This window comes from Aphidius gifuensis, linkage group LG1 (assembly GCF_014905175.1).
Source record: "Aphidius gifuensis isolate YNYX2018 linkage group LG1, ASM1490517v1, whole genome shotgun sequence".
NCBI lineage: Eukaryota > Metazoa > Arthropoda > Insecta > Hymenoptera > Braconidae > Aphidius > Aphidius gifuensis.
The window spans coordinates 11,338,187-11,349,838 of record NC_057788.1 but is presented as its reverse complement, the minus strand read 5'-3'; the positions used below and the strand labels follow the sequence as shown (position 1 = coordinate 11,349,838).

The 11,652-nt window shown below is 27.9% G+C and overlaps 1 protein-coding gene and 1 non-coding gene across 2 annotated transcripts; both read left to right on the top strand.

The window, feature by feature from the left end:
* Positions 1-1,388: 1,388 nt before the first annotated feature.
* Positions 1,389-10,603, top strand: LOC122848277 (all trans-polyprenyl-diphosphate synthase PDSS1-like). Its single transcript, XM_044146253.1, has 8 exons — positions 1,389-1,680; positions 8,005-8,163; positions 8,388-8,521; positions 8,609-8,750; positions 8,924-9,013; positions 9,141-9,272; positions 10,014-10,208; positions 10,327-10,603. The coding sequence occupies exons 1-8, from the start codon at positions 1,525-1,527 to the stop codon at positions 10,546-10,548; spliced, it is 1,230 nt and encodes a 409-aa protein (XP_044002188.1). The 5' UTR covers positions 1,389-1,524; the 3' UTR covers positions 10,549-10,603.
* On the top strand, positions 6,517-6,635 carry LOC122847950. The gene has a single exon (XR_006373407.1). It is a non-coding gene; the product is annotated as a 5S ribosomal RNA (ribosomal RNA).
* Positions 10,604-11,652: the final 1,049 nt, after the last annotated feature.

Sequence of the window (11,652 nt, the reverse complement as noted above, 5' to 3'; positions counted from 1 at the left end):
TTACTTTATCGTTGATGGATTATTTAATCGTATACTCTTCTGATTTCTCTGGATACTGTCAGCTTACATTAGTTCATGAAGTCATATCAAAACTCCACAGAAAAAATATATATTATCAAAATAAACACTGAAAAATATGATCAATATTGATTTATGAAAAAAACATGAAAGCAGTATGTATGAATATAAAAATTTATTTGTACACGATCAAGGAGACTGAAGGCCTAGTCTTCTTGGTCACGATTCGTACCTTTTAAATATGTATATAGCATTAAATATGTATATCTTTTTTATAACTAGGATAAATTTAAAATGTATTGATGGTAAAAATAATAAAATATATTAAATTTTAAAGAGTAAATTTCATGTTCTATATCTTTAATTATTGATTGTTTATATAGAATATTTAAATGTTGGATAAAAAGTAGAGAACGAAAATATTTATCAATAAAAGAAGTACGTTTATTTTATTAACGATTTTATTTATTTATATTTATTCTAAAGATGAGTAGAAAAAAATAGTATCTTACAGACTCGTGGCACATAAATACTAAACTGATAATAAGATATTTTGGGCTGATTTTTTTTTTTATTATTAGGTCAGTGTCCAGTGAGAATGCAAACTAGCTTGTAGGATAAATTTTGATAATTGACCTTGAAAAACAACGATAAATCAGCAATCAAAAATTCAAAATGAAATTGTATGTAAAAAAAAATTAATGTAAAAAGCTTCTCGACAATATTAATAATTACTTGTTTTTTTTAAATTATTTTTCAAGGTCAATTATTAAAATTTATTCCACAAATATTTAAAAAGGTTCAATGTTAACCAAGCCATTGAAAATAAAAGTCAGTCGAAAATGTCTATCTGAAAACGTGGATTGTGTGATTTCGAAATTCGAAATTCGTTCCAACGTTTCCATATAGAAATTTTCATGTGATTTCTTTTGCAACAATTAACTAAGTCAATTGAAGTCAACTTTTTGCTTCTTGTCGGTTAAAATTCAGGTCTATTTTTGAGATAAATTTCGAAAATTAATCTTCTAAATTAATAACAAAACGTTGAAAAATTACAAGATAATGTTCATAGTCTAAAAATAACTTTATAATTAGTGAAATTAATGGATTAGTCTTGATAATCATATCATTTGACCGTGTAAAACTTCATTACTGTTTATAAAAAATTTGAAGTAAATACTGTAAGTATACTGAAGATAATAATATGAACATGAAATGCGAGAGTAAATATAGTGGATTTGAGCGGGATATATTAAGGAGTACCGTTTGAAAGTATACGCTTTCATAACCGTACACTCCTTTTATTTCTCATCGTCTGAAGTGGCACAGATAACGTAAACACCTGTACTATTGTGGTATAAGCTGATTGAAAATAATAATAGTGGGGGGAGTGAAAGAATTTCGATAAACTCATGATTGAGTTTAAGAGTTAACTTTGGTTTTCTCTTTAAGAAGCCACAAGTGTGAGTGCTCTTTGGCTGTCTTTGACATACTCTGTTTATCATTATGGCATATTTAGGGTCAAGAAAACTTTGTATTCAAGTCGAAAAATTGTGTTTAGAATTAAAAAATATTGTTAAAGTTCAACCTGTTAGTGTTAAAAGTGTTGGAATTAATCATGGTTTTTGCCGCCCAATTTCTACTCTCGTCCCCAGACACAATGTAAGTTTATACACATAAAATTTATTTTTTATTTTCTAATATATTATGATTATAATCATATTGTTTTTTATGGAATTCGAATTATTAAATCTGAGCTTGATAAAAATCGTAAACGACTCTTGGACTGTCAACAAACTTTCCAAAATAAAATTTCTACAATCTTGAGATTTTAATATATAATTTTCGAAATTCAATCAGAGAAATTTTCATAATTTATTCTTCTGTTGTCATAAATTTTGAGAAATAATAAATTGAATTGCAAAAAAAAAAATTTCAAATGAATCTAAAATTTTATACATATATCATATATGTATTTGACACAATTAAATTTTTATTTAAAAAAAATATATGTCAGTTAACATGTCAGAATTAACATTTTTGATATAACATTAACTGTGTATTAAATCGTCATTGATATTTATCGGATAGAAAAATAGAAAAATACTCAAACTGATAAATATTAAAATACGTTTTTAAAACACGTTGCAATCACAGTTTGAATGTCATTTTAAAAAACCGAAAAACTTGACCTAGAAACTTGTTGGAAATGTCGTTGTGACAATTATCAACAAGCACGTAATGTTATCCGGTTTTGTATTTTAATCGTGTGAAATATTGTAAGTTACTAATTGCACTGATTGAATACATATATACAAATTACGAGAAGCTATTTAGTGACGAGCTGACTTCCGACCTATCATGAAAGTAAAAGTGAATGAACGTTATCGATAATGATAATACAAAATGCATCACATAGGCCATATACTTGTCATTTAAATGCCTAATTTATTTTCGATAAAATTATTATTACAATGAAAGCCACAGTTCAAAGTATAGTTAAAAACAAATTAAACATTGTATATTTATAGCTTAGAACGCTTAGGATATGCATATTTAAATTTCATTGATCTATACAGCCTGTACCGTAAGTGCCGCACGTGGTATATATACCACGAAATAGATCATGAAATTTTAAGAAGAAAATGTTATTGAATTTTTATTCTACGACGCTTTGTGCCTGAGTTATTAACGTTTGAAGTTGACCAATCAGGATCAATCGTCGCAAATTATTATCATTATGGCATCTGAAGTTACAGGCTCGATCATTTTTTTGATCACATTTTTTTTTGGTTAAATTTTTATTTTATTAATAAATGTAAATATTTTTGTGACTTTATTTGTGATTATCTGTGTAATCACTTTTTAAATCACTTTTTCGAGTACATTTTTGAATTAAAAAGTGAATAATGAGCCAAGACAGTGATTTAAAATGTGATTACACAGATATAATGTATCAATTCGATGAAAAAACATTAAATTTGACTTTGAAAAAAAACTTGTCTATAACTAACCAATAGTGGAAGAATATGCAGATCAATATTTATGAAGTGATAATAAAAACATTGAGAATAAAGAAAAAATTGCATTAGGATTTTAGGAAGTAGGATACAAGTGAATACATTGCCACAGTTTTGATATTGTATGTTTTTTTTTTTAATATTTTTTAAATCTTTATACTTTGTTAATTAAAATTATATGATAAAATTTATCATTGATAATGAATTAACAATTGAATTCAAACAAAAAATATAAATTGTACTTATTTAGGATTTCTCCGTTTTTGACCCACTAGATTGATAGTGAAATAATTTCTCCGATAATGGTTTCATGCTGAAAAGATTTCTTCAGCAATGGGCCAAAAACGGAGAAATTCCATAGAAAGCTGGAGAAAAAGCGGAGAAATATTTTCAGCCGAGAGGAAACGTGTTTTAAAAATAATTATTTTTTTTAAAACGAAACCCTACCTTAGGATACTTGACATTTATATCGAAGACCCACTCGAGAACTAGATAATCATTTTTTCGCATTATTTTATTGAGTATACTAACATTTTCAAATATTTCAAATCGAAAGTAGGGAATGCTTTTTAAATTGCATTCTTGATCATCATTTGGTTCATATAAATTCGAATTTTCTATGCGTTAGTAAAGTAAGTAAATTACTTTAAGTAAATTACTTTTTTAGTTTTTTGAACCTTGTCCCGAGTAGAAACTTGTTCAGGATAGCCTGAACACTGATCCAGGCCTGATCAGGATATCGTAAGGCTATCCCTATTCAAGTAACTCTATCACATCCTGATCAAGCCTGGATCAGGCACCTACATCTTTTTCTTAGGGATATTTGATCCAGTCCGCATCAGGACTTGATCAAGATAAAAGTATTAAATTTATTCAATTTTTAAATAATTTCATCTTGATCAAGTCCTGATCCGGACTGGATCAGACTACCCCTATTAAAGATAGAGTAGGAATGGCCTGATCAGGATAGCATCAGGCTATCTGTATTTTATCCTTAATAGAGCTTGATCAAATCTTGATCAAGAAAAATTATTGAATTTATTTTTTTTTCAAATAATTTTTTCTTGATCAAGATTTGATCCAGAATGGATCAGGCTACTCTATTAAGGATAGAGTAAGGCTAGCTGGATCCAAAATGGATATAGAAAAGTCATCAAATTTTGCGTCTTTGAATTTTACAAATTGCCTGATCAGGATAGCATCAGGCTATCTGTATTTTATCCTTAATAGAGTAGCTTGATCCATTCTGGATCAAATCTTGATCAAGAAAAAATTATTGAATTTATTTTTTTTTTCAAATAATTTTTTCTTGATCCAGTCTTGATCCAGAATGGATCAGGCTTACAGGCTACTCTATTAAGGATAGAGTAAGGCTAGCTGGATCCAAAATGGATGAAGAAACAAGTATCAAATTTGCGTCTTTGAATTTTACAAATTGCCTGATCAGGATAGCATCAGGCTATCTGTATTTACCTAATAGAGTAGTTGATTCATTTTGATCAAATCTTGATCAAGAAAAAATTATTGAATTTATTTTTTTTTCAAATAATTTTTTCTTGATCAAGATTTGATCCAGAATGGATCAGGCTACTCTTCAGGTTCGGATCCTGATCAGGTTCGGATCCAGTATCTGGATCCAGATTGGATTTGAAATCAGGCAAGCCTGATCAGGGCTTGATCCGAACCTGACCTGAATTTCTACTCGGGGTGCACATCAATTGTGAATGTCATGTTTGACATCGACTGTAAGAGTCTATTAATTATAACAAAATTGATAATATCAGATACTAATGACAGTAGTCAAACATAGCTGAAAAAATGCATTAATTGATTAATATATTAATAATAATGTCAAATACATAGCTGATCAAGTAATTAGTGCACTTTTTCAGCGATGTTTGAGATTATCATTTATCTGGTATGGCAACTTATGAGAACTTGTGAGCCCAAAAATAATAAATATAGCGTCCCGAGATAAAAAATTGAGTATGGAATCAGTAAGAAAAATCCATACTAAAAATTTTACAGTAAGAAAAAGCCTTTCAAAAAGGTATGCGGCCCAGTGACGAAGTTCATACTTTTTTTATACTCGTAAATTTGTAACTGGGTATTTTTCCAAGCTGGGTATGGGATATCCATACTCACATACTATATGGTATAAAAGAATATTTTAATTTACACAATTTTATAATTTTTTGACTGCCGTATTTTTTTTTATGAAATTTATATCATAACCAGGTTTGAACCTACAATTTCCAAATTTTAAAACTATAGCTTAAACTTTATTATATATCAAGAGACTCGGTAGAGTCTCGCCTCAATTTTACTCTAGCGCGGGACCTTACCGTATAAGTATTTTAAGTCAGCGGTCTGTGACGTCACGATTTTTAATTTCTGTTCTATCTCTTTAATTAATGTTAGAAAAAAAAAACTAAAAATAGTTTCATTATATATATCGATGCCTCTCTTTCCAATAAGCCTACTCTCGATTTTTTCTACCGAATATTAAAAAAGATATACAACTCAATAAAAGCCAGGTAACAAATCTTACTAAAAAATAAATTTTCAAGTTGAAATGTCCACATTTCTTCGGATACGTCGCGCCATACCCCGCGCCTATCCCTTCCCCTGAATTTTTCTCTCCATGCATATACATGTGTTTATGCAGAGGCATGTGTTGGTGATTTTACCATTGATGGTATAGCAGAATTTGTTTTTTATTTTTATTTTTTCATAGCTATACATACATATAATATATATATATATATATGTGCTTTAATTTTCAATTCATTCATATACAAGAAGATTCGTTATTTCTTTTATATAATTAACAGTTATATTATTTCATCATGGTATTCACGGAGAAATTAAAATAGAAGATTTGTACAAATATAATTTTCATAAACTATTATTAGTTAAACAAAATGAGTGAAATAAAAACAAAACATATGATGTCTGAAATTGCTTACATGAGCTGTTTATCGTAATCCTATCAATCGTTAGTGAAATAAAAAATGGAAAATTTTGAAGTATAAAGTTGTAATTTCAAAAAAATTAGGCGTTTTTTATTATAATATTATTATCATGCGTTATTGTAAAAAAGCGTCTAATTTTTTTTTTTTTTTTTTTTTTATCCAGCAAATTATTCAACTTTATACTTCAAAATTTCCTTTATTTCACTTCTTTTGATTATTAAAGTTACGATAAAAAAATAAACAGCTCATGTAAAATTGAGGCTTCCGGGGACATCAATTGTAGATTTATGTTTTGTTTTTATTGTTGTATACAATTAAAAATTATGAATATACATCAAGTCTCTTGGATTATTGTAACCAAAATTCCAAGATGAACCAATCCAAATACAAAATGAAATTCGATATTAAATGATTTTGAAAAGTATTATTAAAAAATATTTTTGAATGAAGTTTGATGTTTTGTTAAATTAGCTTTCTTAGCCATATGTTGTCACTTTGCTATCGCCAACGACCATATCGGCCTGAATGCACCGGTTCTCGTCCGATCACCGAAGTTAAGCAGGGCTGAGCGTGGTTAGTACTTGGATGGGTGACCGCTTGGGAACACCACGTGCCGTTGGCATTCTTTTTTGCCTTTTTTTTTGCAATTTTAAATATTAATAATATTTATAACACCAATAAGGTTTCAGCATCAATCACAACTGTATATATCTATTAAAAAAAATTAAAGTATAATTTTTGAAACAAATTATTATGAGAGCACTAGACGGGAAAAAATTTGTAGTTTTTATTATTATACGTATAGTGAATTCACACAGCGACATAAGTGTAGTTAAATGTACAAGAAATTCAAAAATATTTAATGAAATTTAAATTTATTTATTATAAAAAATAACAAATAACGAATAATATTCGTTATAAAAAAATTAAGTCTTTTCGAGATCTCTATACTAAATTTCGTTTGTGAAACGGATAGAGATTTCTCACAGACAAATTAAAGAAGAATTGAAGAAAAATTAGAGACGATAAAAAATTTCCCAGTGGCAGAACATAGTCAGACTTAAGGTCGGAGTCGAAGTCTGACTTAAGGTCGGAGTTAGAGCTGGTGCAAGTAGATATCGTTGAATTTCAAAATTTGAGTGTTTACTTATTTATAGTTGTGTTATTATTGAATTAAAAGGATTTATTTTAACATATTTAGGTCAATCTTAGAATTGATATTTCAAAAAAAAACGTAAAGTCGTATTTAAGGTCAGAGTCGGGCTTAAGGTCAAAGTTAGAGCTGGTGCAAGTAGATATTGTTGAATTTTGAAATTTGAGTGTTTACTTATTTAAGTGTGTTATTATTAATTCAAAGAGTTCATTTACACATATTTAGATCAAACTTGGAATTCATATTTCAAAAAAAACGTAGAGTCGGAGTTAGGGTCGGAGTCAGTGCAAGCAGATATTTATTGAAAAAAAAGTTCAAGAAGTTATTCATTGTCAACTTGTTCAATTCATCTCTAATTCGCATCTAATTTTTTTCAATTCTTTTTCAATTTGTCTTTGAAAAATCTTTATCCGTCTGCCAAACGGATTCAGAAGAGATTCACTATACTGTATGGTAAAAAGTACTAGAAGTACAGCTAGATTTACTATACTGGTATAAATTTTTTTTTTTTTGTTTGACTATACCGGTATTTTAGAATATTGTCTGAACGATTAGAATATTTAGAATCGATTTTTCAAATTTATTTACTGCTTGTGATGAAAATAGTACGGTATTATTTTTCGACTCATTTGATTTATTAGGCCTTGAATAAACCGTCTTACAAGTTATAAACATCCAAAAAATCAGTTAAGAATTATAAGCAAGGAGCTGCTTAAGAGACCGCTGACTCGTACAGTTTCAATTGTTGAAAAAGTTATGATTATTATTGAAAAATATATAACATTTTATACATTATGATATAATGATGACATGTACGATACATTTTTTTTAATTCCAGCAAATCGGTGATATTCAAAATGGAAACTGTGCCATAAAAAATTCACGATTATTGAGTTCAATGCTGCCAAATCAGCCTGGTTCATTACTCAAAGAAAATATTGATCCATACAAGCTGCTTGAAGCTGATTTAAAAGATATTTATAGTGATATTCGACAAGTAAGAACAACATTATTTTGTTTAAAAATAATTACTATGTATATATGTATTATTAGACTTTGTAGACATTTTCTCAATTGACTCAAGTCGACTTTAAAAAGACCCAATGTGTCTTAGAATTCTTTTTACCTCAGTACAAATAGTTACACTTTGGGTCTCTACTCAGTCTTACTTTAATTTACTGCAGATTAACAATAATTTTTTTTAATAATCTTTCTTTATAGAAGCTCATAAAAAGCACCAATATTGAAGAGCTTCAGACAATTGCAACATATTACTTTGATGGACAAGGAAAGGCACTGCGTCCTATGATTGCTGTCCTTATGGCACGAGCAAGCAATTATCACGAACACAAAGAGTAAGCTTTTTTTTTATTTTAAATTCTTAAAAAATATTATTTTTTTTTTTGAAAGTTTTTATGGATTTGGTTTTTTTTAAATTTTAGTCAACTTTTGGCTTCTCAACGACAAGTAGCTATGATTTCTGAGATGATTCATAGTGCTTCATTGATCCATGATGACGTTATAGATCAATCCAACTTTCGTCGTGGAAAACCTTCTGTAAATGTTCTTTGGAGCCAGAAAAAAGTAAAGATATATTTTTTGAAAAAATAAAATGTATTTACTTGATTATCACATTCACCTGTTGTAGTCTGTGAAACTCATATGTCTGGCCTGCAGTTGGCCATGGATGAAACAAACCAGCACTGCAGGGAATAATTAATAAAATTTTAAAAATTTATTTTTATTCTATTTTACAGGTAACAATGGCAGGAGATTTCATTCTCGCAGTAGCTTCAATGATGATTGCACAATTAAAAAATGACAACGTTACGATAACGCTGAGTAAGGTAAAATGCTTTGTAAAAAAACCATATTTCTTATGGGGTCTTATTTTCAAGTAGCAGTACTTGTAACTAAGCAGCAAGCTGTACTTTTCAATCAATGAATTAATAACTTATTCTTGATTTTTTCCAGGTCATTACCGATCTAGTGCAAGGAGAGTTCATGCAGCTTGGATCAAGAGAAACTGAAAATGAAAGATTTGCTCATTATCTCACGAAAACATACAGAAAAACAGCAAGTCTTATTGCCAATACAGCAAAAGCTGTAAGAATCAATATTCTTATTTCATAATGGAGAAAGAAATAATGACTGTGCCAGGTATTTGCCGAGAAATAACGATGTAACCTAGAAAACATTTTCAGAATTGAATTAGATTGTATTTTGTTTTTCTGGAGTTAACATAAGTATTGTGATATGATTGTGTGATGAGTTAAGAATATTTTTTTATTAAAATATTAAATAATTTTGATTTGGAATTTATGCTCTAAGCATTACTTAAATTAATTCAAAAAGTGCTAGAATAATTGCTTAAATTAATTTAAAAAAGTGCTAAAATTGTTAGTTAATTTAAAAAGTGCTAGAATAATTGCTTAAATTAATACTAAAATTGTATTTTTTTGTAAGTATTATTTTCAGCATTAATTTCAGAATTAATTTAAGCAATTATTTTAGCACTTTTTTTAGAATTAATTTAAGTAATGCTTAGAGCATAAATTCCAAATCAAAATTATTTAATATTTTAATAAAAAAAAAATATATCTTTTTAAAAACTCATCACACACACAATGATCAGCTGTCACACAATGCTATGTTAACTCCAGAAAAAACAAAATACAATCTAATTCAATTCTATTCTTTAAAATGTTTTCCCTAGGTTACCATCGTTATTAACTCGCTCTCAAAAATCGGGCAAACTTCCTGGCTTTGATAATGACAATAAAATTATAATTTTATATAAAGATAAAGGATTATAAAAAATAATTGTTATTATATTTGATACAACAGGTTGCGATGCTTAGTGGTGCTGATGACAGAGTAGCAGAAGTAGCATTCCAGTATGGCCGAAATATCGGTTTGGCTTTTCAATTAGTCGATGACCTTCTCGATTTTGTTTCTTCTTCAGAAACAATGGGAAAACCAGCTGCAGCAGATTTAAAACTTGGCTTGGCTACAGCACCTGTTCTTTTTGCTTGTGAAAAAGTAAGTCTTGAGATAAATTAAACAACTTTTCAACGTAATCTACGTATTTAAAAAAAATCAGGTAGAAGTTGTAAACACAAAATTGTAAATGTTTTCTTTTTTCATGCATATTTTTTAGTATCCTGAACTGGATCCAATGATACTTCGTCGTTTTCAAGAACCAGGTGATGTCGAGAGAGCTTTTAAATTGGTGCATGATTCAGAGGGATTAAATCAAACAAAGTTTCTTGCAAAAAAGCACTGCAATGAAGCAATTAGTCTAGCTCAATCACTTGCTGCTAGTCCATATCAAGAAGGACTTATTGTTGTTGGTGATTTAGTTCTTAATCGGATAAAATAACTGATACATATATTATGTTTTTATTAAATTATATATTTTTTATTATAGAATAGTTGTTTTATGTAATTATACAAACTAATAAATAATATATTAAACACTTATATGATTTTTTGGACTTTTATCCTACAAATAATGAAACACTATTAATTTTGGTATATTTTTAAAAATAAATTTATTATTATTTATTATAATTTGACCTTAAATAAAAATTCTTCATCTCATCAAATGACATCACATTTTCCATTATGAACATTTTATCGTTTTCCGTCAGAATAAATTCATTATTTTCAACATTAGACTCAAACCTGACCAGTTTGTTTGATTGTAAACACAATAATTCAAGTTTTTTTATTTCTATTAAAAATATCAGGTGGAAGATGTGTCAAGCTATAGCTATATTATACATATATTATTACTAATATCTAAATGATTGAGATGAGACGAGTTATTAAAAATATTTAGCTCAAAATTCGTCAGTATAATGCTTTAGAGATAATTTATCATTGATATTCAAATAGTCGAGTTCCATTAAGTTTTTAAAAGTATTGAAATAAAACGAAGCGAAAAATGCTTTTTCAATGCTGCTAAAATTAGAAATACATTTAACTCCGTAATGATAATCGTAATTTCATTGTCTTATAATGATAAAATATAAAATGAATCAATTAATAAAGCAATAAGTTAACTAATTGAATTCTATAATTGAAAAATATTATTATACATAAATTAAATATTGTATTTAATAGGTAAACGTCATCATAAAAGAAAAGACTTCCAGACCTTATTGTCAATATAAATATCAATCGACAAGTAAAATATGTATAAGAAAATTGAGCTGAAAGATTAAATAGATAAACAAATACAGATTTGAACGAAATTACGTAAAAACTCTATGGTTTTATTTAAAGTACAAGTTTTTCGAGGAATTAACCTTTTTAATATATAACATTGATAAATTGTGTATTAAATCGTCATTGATATTTATCGGATAGAAAAATAGAAAAATACTCAAACTGATAAATATTAAAATATGTTTTCAAAACTCGTAAATTTCTTACTGGGTATGGGATATCCATACTCACATACTATATGGTATTAAAAAAT